Below are 17771 nucleotides of genomic sequence, written 5' to 3' on the forward strand. Positions count from 1 at the left end.
GAGAGCCGGAAGAGGAGCCGCGGAGAGAGAGAGAGATCCAGCAGCGCCCAGAGAACCGCTTCTCCATCAGAGCCGGAGGTGTGAACGGGCTCAACATCCACCAGGGGGATCGTAGAATCGGAGTCGAGGCTGCGGGTCGGAGCTGTGTTCGTGGTCGGACGGTGAGTGTGAACACCTCGGAGCGGGATGTCGGGAAAATGTCTACCTGTGTCGCGGAGCGCGCGCTGAGTCAGTTAATCAGTCCGGCAGGCATGTTAGCTTTAGCATGCTAGCTAACTGGAAAACTGGAACAGGAAATGCCAGAGCCAGGCACGCACACACACACACACACACACACAGACGGGCACTATTCTGTCTCTGGAGCTGAAATAAACGCAGTCGTTCATCTTCACATCCCGCCGTGTCCACAGATCCATCTCCGAGGTGTTCGTCCAGTCTCCAGAGCCTGTCTGCGGGTGAGAAAAGGCGGATAATTGTGTCAGTTTAACCGTCTAATTAACTGCGTTTCATCCTCGCATATGATCGTCTTTAATTCTTTGACCTGACCCACTTTGATTGAAGCGAACTAACCGACATTAACGTTAGCTGGGGCGACGGCAGGCGAGCTAACTTCACGGAAATCACGTTAACGCATCGGGGTAACTCGGCTTCTCCTCGCTGCTCCCTGTGGATCCTGTGGATCCAGTGGATCAGACTCATTAACACCGAATAACTGAAGCTTTCCTCCTCCGAAAGACTTAAAGTCTAAAGAGAGTTTGGATGTGAGCAGCAGAAGGGTGTGGTTGTGTTGTAGGAGACACCTCAGTCATGTAACACACAGGCTTGGGACTTGTCAGACTGCTTCCTGGTCTGAGGACGCCTCCTGGTTTCCCTCCTGGTTTCCCTCCTGGTCTTCCTCCTGGTCTCCCTCCTGGTCTTCCTCCTGGTTTCCCTCCTGGTTTCCCTCCTGGTCTTCCTCCTGGTCTCCCTCCTGGTCTTCCTCCTGGTTTCCCTCCTGGTTTCCCTCCTGGTCTTCCTCCTGGTTTCCCTCCTGGTTTCCCTCCTGGTCTTCCTCCTGGTCTCCCTCCTGGTCCTCCTCCTGGTTTCCCTCCTGGTCTTCCTCCTGGTTTCCCTCCTGGTCTTCCTCCTGGTCCTCCTCCTGGGGCGAATGGAGCCACGTCTCCTGCCCCCTCTGATTCAACACAGATGGGGACTGACCACACAGTGCTGAGTCAGGAATTAAGATTAGTACAGGAGGCTTTTGTTCCAGTCAGATGGCAGATGACTGGAGATCAGCCAGAACCAGCAGGACCGTAAACATCATGTAGCTGTGCAGCGTCTCTGACTCAGAGCCGGACCAGAACACTGGACCGCCACAGGTCCATTTGCATCGGCCTGTAAATCCTCAGAAGTTCACCAAGATGGAAACTTTATTTTGTTTGTATTAGAGATTAAAATGCAGATAAAGATGTGGGTTTGAATTATGATCATTAAACCCAGTGAAGTTACTGTTCCACTGCACTGAATCCTTTTTAGACCCTTAAGTTGAGCCACATTTGAAGGATTGTTGTGTATTGATGTTGAAGTCTTTTACCTCCTGATGTTGGCTTCAGCCTCACAGATCCAGGATCTGTTGGGCTCCACAGGTTGGTGCAGGATTTGTGACTCCAGTCATTTGGATCAAGTCTCGAGCAGTTCATCTTCTCTTGGTCGAATCTTTAGTATTTTCATAAGTAGTTATTGGTTTGAGTCTTTTTTGTTTTGTTTTGTTTTGTTTTTTTTAAGAGAAATAGTCAAAATGATTCTGGCTTCTTTAATCTGAATATTTTCTGGTTTCTTTCCTCCTCTGTGGCAGTGAACAACTGGAAAAGAATTGACCAACAATGAAAATAATCACTAGTTGCAGCTCTAGCCACATGCCTTCATGTCTCTTCAGTTGGTGGTTACTGTAACCAGTAATGGATTGTCTACATGTGATTATTGCTGTTATTTTGGGACACAAACTGCAGTAAACATTAAAACTTACAGTCCACTGAAGAGATCTGAATTCATCCTGAAGAATTGAATCTGATCTCTCTGCCTGTTTGAATTCTGTTTGTCTGAAGTCGATGTTCTTTGTGTTTCAGTGTGAGTTGCTCTAAACATGTGGAAGGCAGCAGCAGGACAGTCAGTCAATGTGGCTGTAAATGACGAGGGTGACGACTGGGAGACTGACCCGGACTTTGAGGTACGTTTCACTCGTCTGTTTCCCTTGTAGTTCTCCTCACTGCACTCCTAAAGTTCAGCTCCATCCTTCATTCTCCTCAATGCCATGTTTTTTCTAGAATGACGTATCGGAGAAGGAGCAGCGCTGGGGGGCCAAGACGGTGTCGGGCTCAGGACATCAGGAGCACATAGAGTGAGAGAGCAAATCATTTTTTTCCTCTGGTATTAATGTCAACGTAGAAAGTGCTAAAATGTAAAATGTGGGACCTGACTCTCTCCTCCTTCCGCACAGCATCCACCGTCTGCGTGAGACGGTGTCGACGGAGCACACCAGCCTGAAGCAGAAGGAGCTGGAGACCATGCCCAAAGCCTCGCATGGATACGGAGGAAAATTTGGAGTTCAGCAAGACCGCATGGACAAGGTAAGACACGTGGATTTGTATCTCGACACAAACTTGTTTTTGTGCGTCATAACTGAGGACGCGCTGGTCTGTTGGTGAATGTCAGTATCAACCTTTATTGTCATTGTTGACTGACATCAGCCGATCAGCAGATGAGATGACTTTCACCGATGTTGATCTGTTGCATTACAACAGCTCGTAACATCTCTGCTGTCAGTTTGTGAGGCTGCAGTTCCTTAATTCTTTTGTCACTGAGTAAGTGGTGAGATAGCCGGATACAGTTTGTTTCCAAAAACGCATATATGTCATGTAAAATAAGGTGATAGTTAGATGGATGGATAGATACTTTATTCATGCCGAGGGAAATTTTATTAATTATTAGCAGATTTTTTTCACAGTTTTCACAGTGATCCAGAATGAATATCTACATGTTAAAGTGATTGACAACATTCATTTCAGATAACATTTTTTTTACATTTAAAAAAACCTAAAATTATCTCAAGCAGGTCAGAATAAATATTTTATACCAGCAGTCAATCCAGTTTTTTGACATATCGTCACCTTTGACCCTCACGCTGACTGTGTGACTCCACGAGGGTGGAGATGTGTTCATGTTGTGAGCTTGAAGGGCAGCGACGGCACTTGTTTATTAGCCTGTTGATCCTGAATGACTTAAAACATTCAGTTATTTGATTTTAATGAAGATTTCTTGGTCTACCTGGCAAGAAAACAACCGGCCCATAATTGCACCCCTGAAACGGGAACATCCCAAATCATTTATTCATTCCACATTTGACGAAGGATCCCGTCAGCCTGAGGTAATTAAAGATGTGTCTGTACACAGCAGTCACTGTGAACTGTCTGTTGATCTAATACAAGTTTGTGTGTTTTTAGAAAGTGAGACCTGAAAGCAGCAAAATGTCTGTTCTCAACAAACTGGTTTGTTAACAAGCCAGAGTTTCATAATGAAGCATTTCATCACTTTCTGTTGTCCTCATCCAACACCATCAGCAGCCTCAGTGTCGTGTAATGACGCCGATATTTCTCCCAGATGAGGTTGTATTAGGTTGTAAAACTGTTACTGATCTCTGGATCAATAACGTGTGCAGCAGTTCATCACCGCGCCCTTGAGTCTAATGTAATGTTCCTTCTGTTCACTTCATTCTGAAAACAGTTGTACTATGGTACAGTGAGTTCTCTATAGCTGATACATAGACGGACAGATTAAATCTCATCCTGCTGTTTTCTTTAAGGTGTGAAACCAGTTCTGCTGTCGCTGTGGTCTTTTCCTGCAGCTGTTTCTAAATATAAACCAGCTTGTTAGATCCGGTCTGTAATTCTAAAACATCTCCCAGTTGTAGATTTTCATTTTTTCAAAGCGGGCTCTCTTTAAAAAATCTGTGAAACCAACATTTTCACAAACCTAAATCACCCGCAAGTCCGTTGAGCCTTTGCAGCGGGTTCTCTAATGTTTCTGTGTGTGTGTGTGTGTGCATGTGCATGTGTGTGTATGTGAGAACAGGCTGAGTCAGTTGTGACCGTTTCACACTCGATAATCTTTCCTGGCAAGCAGCTCCATCCATCCACACCTTTCTCTCTCTGGGCTGTGTGGTCGCTGCAGTGTGAATGTGATGACCGGGCAGTGTTTACACCACACTGTGATGAGTCAGGGGTCGCCACTACCAACCGCTGGCCGTGTTTCCAGCTGCGTTGCTCTTTTCTTGACCCTTCCCCTCCTCAGATGCTCCCTCGCTGCTCTTTTTTGTGTCCTGAAGTTGTGTGTTTTTTCTGTGTGTTTGCTGACAGTCTGCTGTGGGTCACGACTATCAGAGCAAGTTGTCCAAGCACTGCTCCCAGACGGATACCTCCAAGGGCTTTGGAGGGAAGTTTGGAGTGCAGGCTGACCGTGTTGACCAGGTACTTCCTGTCCTGTCCACAACTCACAGTAACAACAACATGTATCACTGATTTCAAACACGTCTTCTGTTGATGCATTAAATGTTAAAGAAGCAACACGCAGCTGGACTGAGACTGTTCCAGAAGCTGTTCCTAATCATTGCAGTGTGTTATGATGATTGTGCTGACTCTTCCTCTCTCATCCAGTCAGCTGTTGGCTTCGAGTATGCTGGGAAGACGGAGAAACACGCTTCGCAGAAAGGTGACGTCACAAACTTGATTTCTTGCGCGTTTGCTTCAGAGATCACCTGTATAATGTTTGTCAGACTTCTCTGAATGAATATACGTCGGCAGTAATCCAGGACATGGAGCTAACCTCCTCATTCAGCTGACACATTAGAAATAAATTTTATTAACCTGTTGGGTTTTGATTAGCTTTCTAAATCGCCTGCAGGAGACACATTTTAGATCACAAACAGTTTGATGAACATCTGGCTGGTGGCCAGCTGCACCATGTGTGCTGCTGTTGTCTGATCAGAGGCTGGCTGATCTCAGCTCTGCCAGGATGTCACTGCACAGACACGCCACGGCTGGAAGCTGTGTTCATGTTGTTGGCTACTGAAGCTGCTGTTTTGTATTTGCTTTTCTGCCATACCATACTTAACAGTGCAGTTTGTTAGTGTTATGGTCGTCAGATGTTTTACTTTTTAATACTTTAATGCATTTAAACTGATAAAAAGGTGAAAGTTTTCATGTTGAGCTGTAAATAATCATCAGCAGGGTTGGATTGTTTCCCTTCTGCCTCTCAGTGAGGATGTAAATGGAGCTGTGCTTTCTACATGAAGAAATAAACAGATTAAAGCTAAAATTCAACAGTCTGATATATATCTGATGAGATGGAATACAGCTGAAACATAACTACTCATAACACTTACACTCTGCACTGTGCACAGTGTGAACAGCGAGTCCACTTTGGCTTCTTGGCTTTTGGTATTTGAAGCTGCGATCTCATACTGTCATCACCTTTGTGTTGCTTCATCCCCTCCACAGTTTCCTGCACAGGAGTGCTGCACATTTGCCCAATTCCAATGGTTCCTCAGTAGTGTCGCTAAGGAACATCAGATATTTGTCTTTCTAAGTCAAAGTATGTCTCTTTAAAGGGACCGTTCATCCCAGAAATGAAAAATGCATTCATCTAGATCCTTCTGGTGTGTTTTGGAGTTATGGGCCTGGGACTGGTTTGCTTTCTCTCCAGTATATTTGAGCTGGATGGAATCAAATGATAGTCCATCACATGCCTTCTAGCCCCATGATATAGGAGAGGACGTGAGGATCTCTACGTCTGAGATCCCCACGTCAACAAAATGATCCCAGTGTATAAATAAATGTATTATTGTTTTTGGGGTGAACAGGATTTAAGAATAGCATAACAGAGGTTTGTGATGAAGATGACAGCTGACATTTGATAAATATTATGGGGTTTTTTGGAATTGGGCTGCTTTGTGATCGCTTCCTCACCCTGACCTTTGACCCTTGCCCCCCCTTGCTTTGCTGTGTAGACTACGCCACTGGGTTTGGGGGGCGTTACGGCGTGCAGGCAGATCGTGTCGACCAGAGCGCAGTGGGCTTCGATTACCAGGGCAAAACCGAGAAACACGAGTCCCAGAAAGGTTTGTTTAGATCTCCTGACATGCAGAAATCCCATTAACCCACCCGGAGGGTATGGAGAAGTGTGGATAATGGAGACACACACACACACACACACACAGCTGAGTGCAGGTCCTGACAGATCATGTTATTTTGCATTTCTTCCTCTTCCTTCATTCCTCAGCCTGCTTGTGTAAGGTTGCGAACGCAGCTTTGTTTTTTTGTTTTTTAAACCCTCAGTTGCGTGTGTGACCGTGATGTTTGTTTGTCTCAGTGTTAAATAAAACTTTTTTATACATTGTGTGTAAGATATGACACACACACACTTCGTCTGCCTCAGAGGACGTTAATGTCTCTGAAGTCTTACAAGACGTAGGAGGCCATTTCCTCTCTGAAACACTCTGCTTTCATGTTCCTGCTTCCTCCTCCTCTCAGGTTTCAGGTGATTGGCTCAGAGTTGCTCGTCTGTGGCTTCAGCCTGAACCAGCTGGTTCTCTGGGGAGAGTTTTCTTTTTCCCTTTAAACATGCCCTTTTGTTGTGAAGGCATCAGTTTTCTTCCAGTTCACTTAGTCTCTTTTTTTTTCTCCTTAAGAATGCAGATATTCAACTTCAGAGGGATTATAATGATTTCTTAGTTTATGTCTTGTGTAAAATGTAGGTTGACAGAAGAAACATATAACTTTTAAGCCTTTTTAGTTAAACTATATTGACTCAATGAATATACAGAATATTATATCTATATTAAGTCGAATTCGTTGCATGGGGAGAAAAGTATTTGGTGGTGACCGACTGATGGGTCATGGGTTATCTCCGTTCCACCTCTTCCTGACTTAACTTTGTGTTTTCCTCTCCCTCCTCTGCTTCGGCCATCGGCAGATTATGCCAAGGGCTTCGGAGGCAAGTTTGGTGTCGAGACCGACAAGGTGGACAAGAGCGCTGTGGGCTTCGAGTACCAGGGCAAAACTGAGAGGCACGAGTCACAGAAAGGTTGGTGTCTTCACATCACATCACATCACATCACACTGTATAATGTGTTATATGTGCTGTGATATCTAATATTCCATCATAGTGATGATGTGTATTGAACATACACGCTGTTTCCATCAATGTATTTTTTGTAAGTTTGACATTAGAAAAGTTTGATAGCAATCACAAAAAAGTTTGAATGCTCACTGCAGGTTTTCTTAAACCTTTTTCAGAAAAGTCTTAATGTACAGATTGAGAAATGAGATTTTACGTAGCGAATGTTTTACTGAAATAACTACGAGATGATTTGAAGAGACAAAATTAGCAGCAGATTAGACGTTGTGTTCACTCCACACAGACCTGATGTGTCGTCCATCACTTCAGTACACAGAACAGACAGAGGAGTCATCTTTCCGTCAGGTTTCTACTTTGTTTCCGGCTGTTGCAGGTTCGACTGGAGAGTCTCCAGCAGCAGTGGCTGGAAATAAACATTCACTCCCACTGAAAATGTCAGTTAAATGTGTGACATGTTCTGACACCTGGCTTTAGTCTGTATTTAGGTGTGGTTAGTTCTGATCTCTGAACGCTCTGCTGATGTGTTATCGGAGCGTTTCTGTGTCCGGAGGAACTGAGTCACACCTTCATGTGTGTCCTGACTCGTCTGGACTCTGTTGCAGCACAGCAGAGCTGCCTCACCTGTAGCTTCTTGTCTGACTGACTTTTACTGCCTGTTGGCCAACTGCAGCTTGTAAATACGGGCCGCCGTCGAAGGCGCTGGTGACCTCAGCAGTTCCCACAATGCACCGGGCTGCGTTTGCATGTGTAATGTATGATAACCGGGTCACATGCTCTGATAACAGAACCAGACTTTTTAATGCACCAGTGATAACGCGACCTGTTCATAAGGAACACAGCTGCTAAGAAGTGGTGAGGATTTGTTTCAGATGCTACAATAAACAGTGATTAACTGTTTCTCGTGGTCATTACTGATAAGATAATAAACAATTTATTAAAAAGACGTTTCTAACTTGTGGTTCATGCTCAGTGTAAAGTAATATAGCAGTGAGCACAGATGGATGATTGAACATTTCACAGATCTAATAAGGTTTGTATCAAAACTTTGTCCCTCTCTGAATCCTTGTGGAACAAGTATCACACATTACAATCACATCATCCTCCTTCACGGTCTTCTCTTTAAAGGTGCATACCGCCACATTCTGTAGATGCTGTGCTTGTTGGTCAATGAAGCAACTTGTCTTCATATTATTGGCTCCATTTTTCAGTTGATAATATAGATGAATCTCTGTAACAGTTTTGTAGGACATAGTTGTAGGCTCAATACAGTGAAATGTAACAGACAAACATGTTTCAAGATAAAAATCAATGAATCATCGCATCAGAATCAGAATCAGATCTAACTGAGCTGCAAAGATTCAACCATATTATTTTATCTGTCAGCAGTCTCACAATAGAATTACCAGAAACATTTACTACATTGTTATTGTCAGTATGTCACTGATGAGGTACAACAATAGAGATGATACTATCAATGAAATCAGGATCCAGAAACATGTTCAGGTGTTGACGTCTGATCCTTCTGTGTGTTCTGTTTGTCTGCAGACTACGTGAAAGGCTTCGGGGGGAAGTTCGGTGTGCAGACGGACAGGCAGGATAAATCGGCGCTGGGATGGGACCACCAGGAGAAACTGCAGCTCCACGAGTCCCAGAAAGGTACTGGTTCTGATTTCTGTGGTTCTTAGTGACGAGGCAAAAATCTACAGTTACAGGGACAGAAAGTCAAACCTCCAGGCTGGTGATGTCAGATCTGATTGTTTGAGTGTTCAGGGGAAAATCCACTGCAGTTAAAGAGTAATCGCCACCAGCTGAGGCTCGTCTGGTTCTATACTCCACTTGATGAAATAGTCTTTGTCTTCTCTGTTGTAAATAAATTGGATTAAGTCAGAAAAGTATTATAATTTATGGGTGAAGATGAATAAAAACTGGATATTTGTCTCGTTTAAGAAGCACATCAAACCCTCCACTTGGGGGGAATTTCCACCAAACTTCAGCATTTATAAGTTGTCTGCTTTGAGTTTAGCAAACAGTGTGTGTTCGCTGTAAAACCCGTCTTCCTCCTCGGCCCCGCGCTTCAGCTCTGATGTGGTCTGATTGTGGCTTTGGATGTGGTTGTTCAGAGGTTGATGACTTCCTCAAACTGTGGGTGAGAAACGGTTCAGATTGAGGAAGTGAAACCACAGCTCAGATTTAGATTTGCATGTCTGCTGGAGCTGCTGTCATTCAGCGTAAATAATGCTGGTGGTATAATAAAGTTACACTGCTGTCTCACCAGCATCTGAAATCTAAAACAGAAAAGCCTTTTATCCTGTTAAAATCATTCTTAAAGCTGAGGAAAGCCTCTCTGAAGGTCGAACAGTGAGCTCTGCAACTTTCTAACTTCCTGTAGCTCGTTATCAGACAGCAAAGGTCAGTTTGTGCAGTGACTGAACACAGTGTGCTTTCAGAGAAGTGACGCGACGAGGAAAAAATACATTTTGATTCAGTTTTGAGAGAGAAGAAATGAGCCGCAGGTCGTTTATCTGAAGGAATTTCCCATAAATCACAGTTTCTATCAGAGCTGAAAGGATTCCAGGTTACTGTTACAGCACGCCGTGTAGCACCGATGAGCATTTCTGTTGCACAACGCACTCGCGGTGTTAAACAAATGAATTACAGTAATGATGATGAGCTCTGATGCTGATGATCACGATCACGTCTCTCCTGCTGAACCGCTGCAGTGACAGATTTTACAATTTAAGATAAAAAAGGAATCCAGTTGTTTGTTGATTTAAAAAGTCTGTCTTACTTTATCATCTGGATGTTACTATTGCACTTAGAGCAAAAGTGATTTAATGAAAACTACTTTATCACTTACTTGCCAGAATTATCAATTAAATACTCGATTACCAAAGTGATTGACCAAAGTGTTTTTCTGTTTTTTGTATGTTTTAAAATGTAAAATGAAAAGTCCTAAACTCACAAATGGAAAGTGAAATGTCACAAACTGCTGTCCAGTTACTTTTTGTACCATTTTTACACGGTTTAGTCCACAAGGGCTCAGGGTTTGTCAGATTATGGGGATTAGGACGACAAACACAGCAAAGCATCCGGTCACTAACTGTCAGCAAATGTCAAAAGAGGATGTGGGTAAAGAAATGAGCCAGATGAAGAGAGCCGGTACAGAGAGGCCGTGAAGAAGCTCTGTGTTCGATCATGTTGAGGAAGAGCCCAAAAATTCAACATCATGTGAAGTAGAGCAAAGAACCACGACGCGTCTCCTTCATGTCACTGAACCTGCCCAGTGTGTCATTGTCTCTATATGTTTGTCTTTTTATGTGTGTGTGTGTGTGTTTGTGTTTATCTGTCCACACATATGCGTGTGTGTGTGTGTGTTTGTGTTGTGTTGCAGACTATAAGCGTGGGTTTGGAGGGCGGTATGGGGTAGAGGTGGAGAAGCAGGACCAGTGTGCCCTGGGCTATGAGCACAAGGAGAGCCTGGCCAAGCACGAGTCCCAGAAAGGCACAGATACTCCAGAACACAACCACCTACCCCACCTCCCATCCCAGTCCCCCTCCTCCACAATCCTGACACTCCGTCCTTCACTCCCTCCTTCCTCCTCCTCCTCATCCTCATCCTCAGCAATGGCTGTTTTCCTTTTTAAGTGAAGGACCTGCTCCCTGTCAGACACCCTCCACCTCTGCAGCACCAACCAGTTACTGTGAACACTGTAGACGAGCTCATTCACCCAGCTGACGACACTCACCTGTCCTCTGGTGGCATCTCGCTGAAACTTCTGCCTCGCGCTCGCTGGAGGTGGATGAGATTTTGTTTGATAGAAAAATGTCTCGACCAATCAGAACAAGCCATGACTTATGTTGTAAAATTCAAAGCTGAGGATCAAAGTTCATACTCGACATTGGAAACACACCACAAGGCTGTGAACCAATCATAATGTTTGTTTACAGTAACTAACCAGGTAGAAAACTCCTGCATCAGCTTATAAATCATTTAATGTTCATTGTTCTTCATCCTAGATGTTTGTTTGCTGTTTTAATATGTAATAATAACACTTTGATGTTAACTTTAGAGACCTCATTAACCTCTCAGACGACAGATTAAAGAAAACACAGACTTCAGGTCAGAGCTGCTACAGTTAAACAATAAGTGGTTCTCTTTTAAATTAATGACCAACTATTTTTGATAACCGATGAATCAGTTTGAGACATTTTTAGATCCCGGCTTCTTAACTGTGAAATATTTTCTGGTTTCTGGCCTCGACTTGGCAGTTGAGCAAATAATCAACAGGTTGATTGAAAAATGAAAGTGATTGTGAGTTGAATAAAATCTTGAGTTTCCACAGAACCAGCAGTGAGATGTTGCTGTTAGTAAAGCTGATGACAAAGCAACACAGTACAGAATGAGCAAACAACAACACATAAATGTAACAATAATAATAATAGAATAATAGAAATTATAAAAATGTCACCAGAGTGAGTTGGGAAAATGTTTGCTGTTATTTGGGTGAAGTGTCTCTTTTTCCTTTTTGAATTGGAGAGAACTCAGTTTTTATTTGACTTGTGTTAACTTCAGTCTCGATGATCCCTGTTGACGGGTCACAGTCAGTCTGTAGTGTTTCTGTGTTCTTCTGTGCTGCTCAGGTGTGGTAACTTTCTGTTCCCGGCCTTTTTTTTTCGCTCTTATTATGTATTTATTTGTAACAATGCGCAGATCGCTCCCTGCTGCAAACAGCTTCTGTTTTGGTTCAGGTGATGTTAATCATTGTGCCACACAGCAGGTAGCTGCAGGCATGTCGAGGTCCTCCTGTGGCCCAATACGTTACTGATGGAGCAGTATTTATCTTTGACTGTCCATCACCTCGGCCCTGATCCCCTCCCCTGCTGTTTGGAGCTGCCGTGAAGCTGTTTGTTTGCTTCTGCATTTGTTTTGTGCATGAAGTCGTCCGGCCACAGCGGCTTCCTGCTGTGAGCTCACAGACGTGGCTGATCTTCAAGCAGAGATTGAGCCAAGATGGCTGCTTCACCCCATGCGTCTGCCTTCTGTTATGTTCAGACTCTCCTGTCCGTCCTCCTGCTGTCTCTGTCTGCACTCAGTTTATTTTGTTCCTCCTCTCTACAGGTCTGCATGAGCTCATCAGCCCCCAGCAGCTCGTCTCAGTTCAGTCTATCAGTTCCTGAAACCAGCCACGGTCCGCTTCATCTGAACGTCAGCGGACCTTCAAGCTTCAGATACAGAAGCTTGAAGGTTCAACGCTGTTGGAAACAGGTTCTGATGATCCCGACTGTGGTTGAGTCATTCATGTGAAACAGAAACCTAAAATGTTCTTTTCTCCTGTTTCTTACCAGATTATTCTAAAGGATTTGGAGGGAAGTTTGGAGTCCAGAATGATCGCATGGATAAGGTAAGGAGTGTTTCATGTGTTTGAATGTGTGTAATGATGTGTAGAGCTTCGTCACATCTTTGTCTCCGGTCTCGACAGAGTGCCGGGACCTTTGATGAGGTGGAGAAGCCGACCTCCTCTTACCAGAAAACCAAACCTGTGGAGGCTGGTGAGTTTGTGAACATCAGCTGTGTTTCCATCGGAGTTTAAAGTGACGTGTGAACTCATTTCTTTATCCTCTGACTCTCCACTCATCAGCCGGCAGCAGCACAGGAAGCATCAAGGCTCGCTTCGAGAACATCGCCAAGCAGAAGGAGGAGGAGGACAGGAAGAGGGCCGAGGAGGAGCGAGCACGTCGACAGGCCAAGGAGAAGCAGGAGCAAGAGGAGGCGCGCCGTAAAATCGAAGAGACGGCCAAGGCCCCCTCTCCCGTCCCTGCTGCCAGTCCCAGTCCCACTCCTGCAGTCCAGCCAGCTGCGGCAGCGACATTCCAGGTGAGTCGTGCTGGGTGTCACAGCACGGCCCACACAAGTGCTGAATTTTGGATTATCAGTTTTTGAAACTCCTCAAATAAATCGCTTGTTAAAGTGATCAGCTCAGCCAGGTTCCAGGTTTTTTTTTCTTCATATTTTTCTGTTTGTCACCATTCTGTAGAACATCACAAGACATAATTTTTGTTGTTTGTAGCGCAATAACGTTTGATTTAATGTGATGACGTAGAATAAGTATTTGAAGTATGTACGTATATACATAGTGTGTACATTATCATAGCTGTAAGGTGCTGAAAAAGCTTGAAAATGCTTAAAAATGACTGAACTGGACTCAAGAACACAAGAACACTTCTACTACACATCTGTGCTGTTGGCTTAAAGCTACAGAATATAGATTTCAGGTAAAGGTGCAAAGAATTTTATTCTCCAAGACTTGTCATAGAAGCATTAATGAAAACAGGTGAAATGACAAGTTAACTGCCAACATTATTGGATGATTATTGCAGTTTGATGAAACATAAAACCTGTAGTAGAATAATGAAACATTAGTCGGGGGTTAATGTTAACGTCTGACTCGTGATGACAGGATGAACATTTTATTTCCTGTCTGATCGCTGCAGGTGACACCAGACAAACACTGTTCACTGATCCAGTTCACAAACCAACAGTATAAAAATGAAATCTGATTAATTTATCTACAGTTCTCCTCCCTGCACTTTACAGTAATTCCAAATATTATAAAACACAGTAAGTATAAAATTAAAGCTCCGTCTTTGATAACCGTTACATCTAAATAATGAGATAAAGGACAATATATAAAGTCTGTCCTCCTGTTTCAATATGTTAATATACAACATGTTACCTGCTCCTCAGTCTCTTGATGCATCATCAGTTCTCAGTTCTTCACTTATTGGTGTTTAAACTAAGCTGGTAATAAAGTGAATCTGTGAACTGATTAACATGTAAAGTTTATTCTGTTCCGTCTGTGTTGATGATCATCAGACGACGTCCCTGAAACAGATTGTGTTTGTCTCGTCAGAACGCAGAGGACGTGTCGCACGACGCTGCCGAGGAGAACGGAGAGCCGCTGTACGAGCCGGAGCCACAGACCCAGTACGCTCAGCAGGAGGACCAGGACCAGGACCAGGACCTGTACCAGACCCCCGCAGAGACCACAGCAGGAGGTGATGCCCTGCTTTCATGTGTGACCGATTAATTGATTTCCGATTGATGAATTAACTCGTCAGGGTTAATTATGGAGTAGATTGATCAGTTAATCATTCCAGCTGTACACCTGCTGACATCATCAGAGATTTCTCTTCAAAGTTTACAGAAAAGCTCACAGGACAGATTTCAGGAATACAGTTAAACAAAAAATGTTTATTTAAATTTACACTCAGTTTATTTGGTACAACTAGTGAAAGTAACGCAGAGTGAGACAACAGTCCTGGAATAAATCCTGAAGATGAGCTGCAACATGAATGATGCTTCAACAGTAACTGAACATTATAACTACATGGATGACTTCCTGCAGGACTGTTGTATTAGACTGCATTAGATTTGGCTTAATGTACCGGGGAAACACACAGAACACCGGCACCCAAAATTGAAGAAAAGATTGAAATTATATCTCATAGAAACGATCCTGTGAGATCAATGACTTCGCACCAACCTGACAGTCAGTCTGTCGAGTCTTTACTGGCAGTCGTTCTCTTGCAGACGGGCAGCAGTACGATTACGGCGAGGACCTCGGGGTGACGGCGGTGGCTCTGTATGACTACCAAGCAGGTGAGGCTGAAGCGCTCGCTCCCTTCCTCTCGTTCACCACATGACCAACTATTAGAAAACCTTAAAATCAACACAGAACAAAAATCTACTGAATGTAACATCACAGCCAACGAAGAGTACAAATTTAAAACTGTTAAACAAATGAAGGAGGAATATAACATCTTTGTATGTAAAAGTTCAAATACTTTTTCAGGTTATGAATTTCTGAAGTTCAGCTTCAGGGTCCTTTTTTCCCCCCAAGAAAATCCATGACATGAACTGGAGAAATCCCTTCAGCTCTATAAACACCTCACGCTCCTTCGTCACCTCTTTGTCTTCTCACGTTTCAGCCGGCGACGACGAGATATCCTTCGACCCCGATGACATCATCACCAACATCGAGATGATCGACGAGGGCTGGTGGCGAGGCGTGTGCAGAGGCGCCTACGGCCTTTTCCCAGCCAACTACGTGGAGGTTCGACAATGATGACGCCGCGCTGAGACGACCTGTGTCCCCGTCCTTGTGCAAAAAAAAAGAAAAAAAAAAACGAGGGAGGAGATGAATCTTCTTCTCTTCTTTCCTTTCCACTCTTTGGTCTTTTCTCTGTTCACCTCATCTGCTTTGACACTGCGAGACGTCCTCAGGTCTCCCAGCTCGCCTTCTGTTGCTCCTTTCTTCCATCCCGTTGCTACAGAGTCCAAGTTTGTTTCCCTGTGTGCAGCAGAGAACAGGATGAGTTGTAGAAGAGTGATTCAATACCAAGAGAAGAAACAGAACTCATTGTCTGGGCTTAAAGGTGCTATATGTAAGAATGTGCCACCTGCTAAATTCAGACTCCAAACTAACTGGACTTTCTTCCATCTAACTCAAATATTAACACCATAAGTAATGATATTATCAGCCCCCTTTAAGCTATCGCTGCATCAGCCTCTGTTTACTTTCCACACTTCGTCTTTGCTGCAGAACACAGGTGGGTAAAAGACGCCGTCATGAGACAGGATGGACCAAAGCTAGCTGGTTAGCATGCTAACTTCTGTAGCTATCTCTGCAGCACAAGGCATGAAGCTTCAAGTTATTTCTCCATATTCTGTTGATCATTTTCGGCATGTTTTAAACTAGAGTTCTTACATAAAGCTCCTTTAAAAACAGGCAGACATATTTCTTTGTATTAGTTGAAGCTGCAGAGTGCAACGTGGCTGTTCAGGCCTCAGCTGACTCCTGTGTTACATTTTGAAGCTTTTAGTTTTTACAGAAACAATATTAGAGCTCACATGGTGTTGATCAGGTATCGCTGCTTCTTTAATTCTCACCAAAGACCAGAGTAATGACAGCAACGAGCTGAACTAGTGTCTCAAACAAGTCTTGTGCGCTGGTCTCAGGGTGCTCACTGCGACGTAGCTCAACCTTAATGTCAGCAGGGGAGTTTAAACTTTGGATTATAATGTATATTGATGGATAGATAAATACTTTCAGTGCAGCGAGTCTGGACCAAAAAGCTGATGAACCTCTTTTTGCTTCCTGGTCCGTCAAGTTTAAATTCCCCTCGATTCTCAGTGGGAAACTGAACGTCCATTAGACTTTAAATCGTCGTGCGAATTCTTTTCCTGAGTGCTCGCATCGGTCTTAAGGTTGATTTGATAAATGATCAATAATCAGGTTTGCTCCTTTACTGATGTTTAAATTGTTCGCAGAATAACGGGGCCATAATATCAAAGACTTTATCTCCACTGTGGCAAATTGCAAGCTAAACAAAAGCACTACAGCTCATAGTATTATTTTAATCATGTTAGGATCATGTACAGAGAGATCTGATTTATGACGCTTTGACAAATAAGAGATTTGAAAACATATTTTTGTCCCCCGTCGCTGTGGATTTCTGTGGATGTGTATTTGTGTCTTTCTGCCGTGAATGCTCGGAGAGTTTTTTTTTTTGTGTCATAAAATGTTGAGCGAACATCCTCATCACGACCAAACGAGTGAGTGACCTTTATAAATGGGTTTGATTTCTCGGCCTGCAGAGACGGACAGCAGGCTGCTGTTGAGGGAAGACGCTGTGGTGAATTCTCCAAACACTAATTAATTATTTCTACCAGACGGCAGCTCGTCTGTGGATCGCAGTAGTGTAGCTTAAACAGTGTGTGTTTGAGAGAGAGAGAGTGTGTGTGTGTGTGTGTGTGTGTGTGTGAGGGCTTTCATTAAATCCATCTTTGGGGTTTTATAATAAAAAAGTGACCTTTTCAAATGCATTATTTTTATCTGTACCTCTGTTGGCTTGAGTCACATCATTACCTGCTTGTTCTTTTTTTTTAGTTTCAATAAATAAACTATGAACGATGAGCTGACGTCTTGTTTTATGTTCCTCCAGCTGATCGTCAGCAGAATTGTGGATGTTTTTGTCAAGCCGTGATTTCTTGAATTACAGATGAACCTTCAACATCTATAAAAACATTGAGCTAAACTTTTCTCACCAAGAAATTACACTGCTTATCAAACTGAGCTTCATTTATTAACATTAGGAATCAGACCGGTGACATAATTTGCAACTTTTAAATATTTTTTATATTCTTAAAACTTTTTATCATTTTAATTTGAATATTCCTTTTTTTTATCCCAGGATCTTTCATAATTTAATAGTTTTCCTGGACTCTTTATTTGTTTTTATCTGTCGATTCTTTTCTGCGCAGTGTCAATGAAATTATTATTTCTCTTAAAAGGAAAAACAAGTGAACATCTGAGCGTGGAACAGAAGACATTTCATGTATTTACTCTCCATGTCATGTCAATACTTTTATTTTTGATACTAAACTTACTTCAATATTTTACCCGTTTTAATATTATTCTTGTTTAATTTTTCTGTCTGGTTCTGTGCTGTTGGAACTTTGTTTTTGAAAATTTGGAATATAAAAACTTTGAATGATTAAACTGGAGTGTGACAGGGACATTAACATACCTGGCCAGGTG

General features: G+C 43.2%; 1 protein-coding gene across 3 annotated transcripts; it reads left to right on the forward strand.

The window, feature by feature from the left end:
- Positions 1–12: 12 nt before the first annotated feature.
- On the forward strand, positions 13–17147 carry LOC119018385 (src substrate protein p85-like). 3 transcript variants are annotated; one of them, XM_037096004.1, is made up of 16 exons: positions 13–161; positions 2106–2206; positions 2304–2377; positions 2477–2606; positions 4392–4502; positions 4689–4743; positions 6041–6151; positions 7006–7116; positions 8716–8826; positions 10562–10672; positions 12517–12572; positions 12651–12720; positions 12810–13045; positions 14082–14226; positions 14762–14830; positions 15160–17147. In XM_037096004.1, the coding sequence occupies exons 2-16, from the start codon at positions 2123–2125 to the stop codon at positions 15294–15296; spliced, it is 1611 nt and encodes a 536-aa protein (XP_036951899.1). In that variant the 5' UTR covers positions 13–161; positions 2106–2122; the 3' UTR covers positions 15297–17147. The 3 variants fall into 3 exon arrangements, with proteins under 3 accessions (XP_036951899.1, XP_036951901.1, XP_036951900.1); XM_037096005.1 differs by lacking the exon at positions 13–161 and adding an exon at positions 322–455; XM_037096006.1 differs by lacking the exon at positions 10562–10672 and having other exon boundaries at positions 15–161.
- Positions 17148–17771: the final 624 nt, after the last annotated feature.

The sequence above is a fragment of the Acanthopagrus latus genome, chromosome 4 (assembly GCF_904848185.1).
Source record: "Acanthopagrus latus isolate v.2019 chromosome 4, fAcaLat1.1, whole genome shotgun sequence".
NCBI classification, from domain to species: Eukaryota; Metazoa; Chordata; class Actinopteri; order Spariformes; family Sparidae; genus Acanthopagrus; species Acanthopagrus latus.

Bases quoted from the DNA above. Each gene is read 5' to 3' on its own strand.
- LOC119018385 (XM_037096004.1), top strand. From the start codon at position 2,123: ATGTGGAAGGCAGCAGCAGGACAGTCAGTCAATGTGGCTGTAAATGAC. The intron at 4,744-6,040 runs GTGACGTCACAA...TTTGCTGTGTAG, and splicing joins GAAACACGCTTCGCAGAAAG to ACTACGCCACTGGGTTTGGG. The intron at 12,721-12,809 runs GTGAGTTTGTGA...TCCACTCATCAG, and splicing joins AACCAAACCTGTGGAGGCTG to CCGGCAGCAGCACAGGAAGC.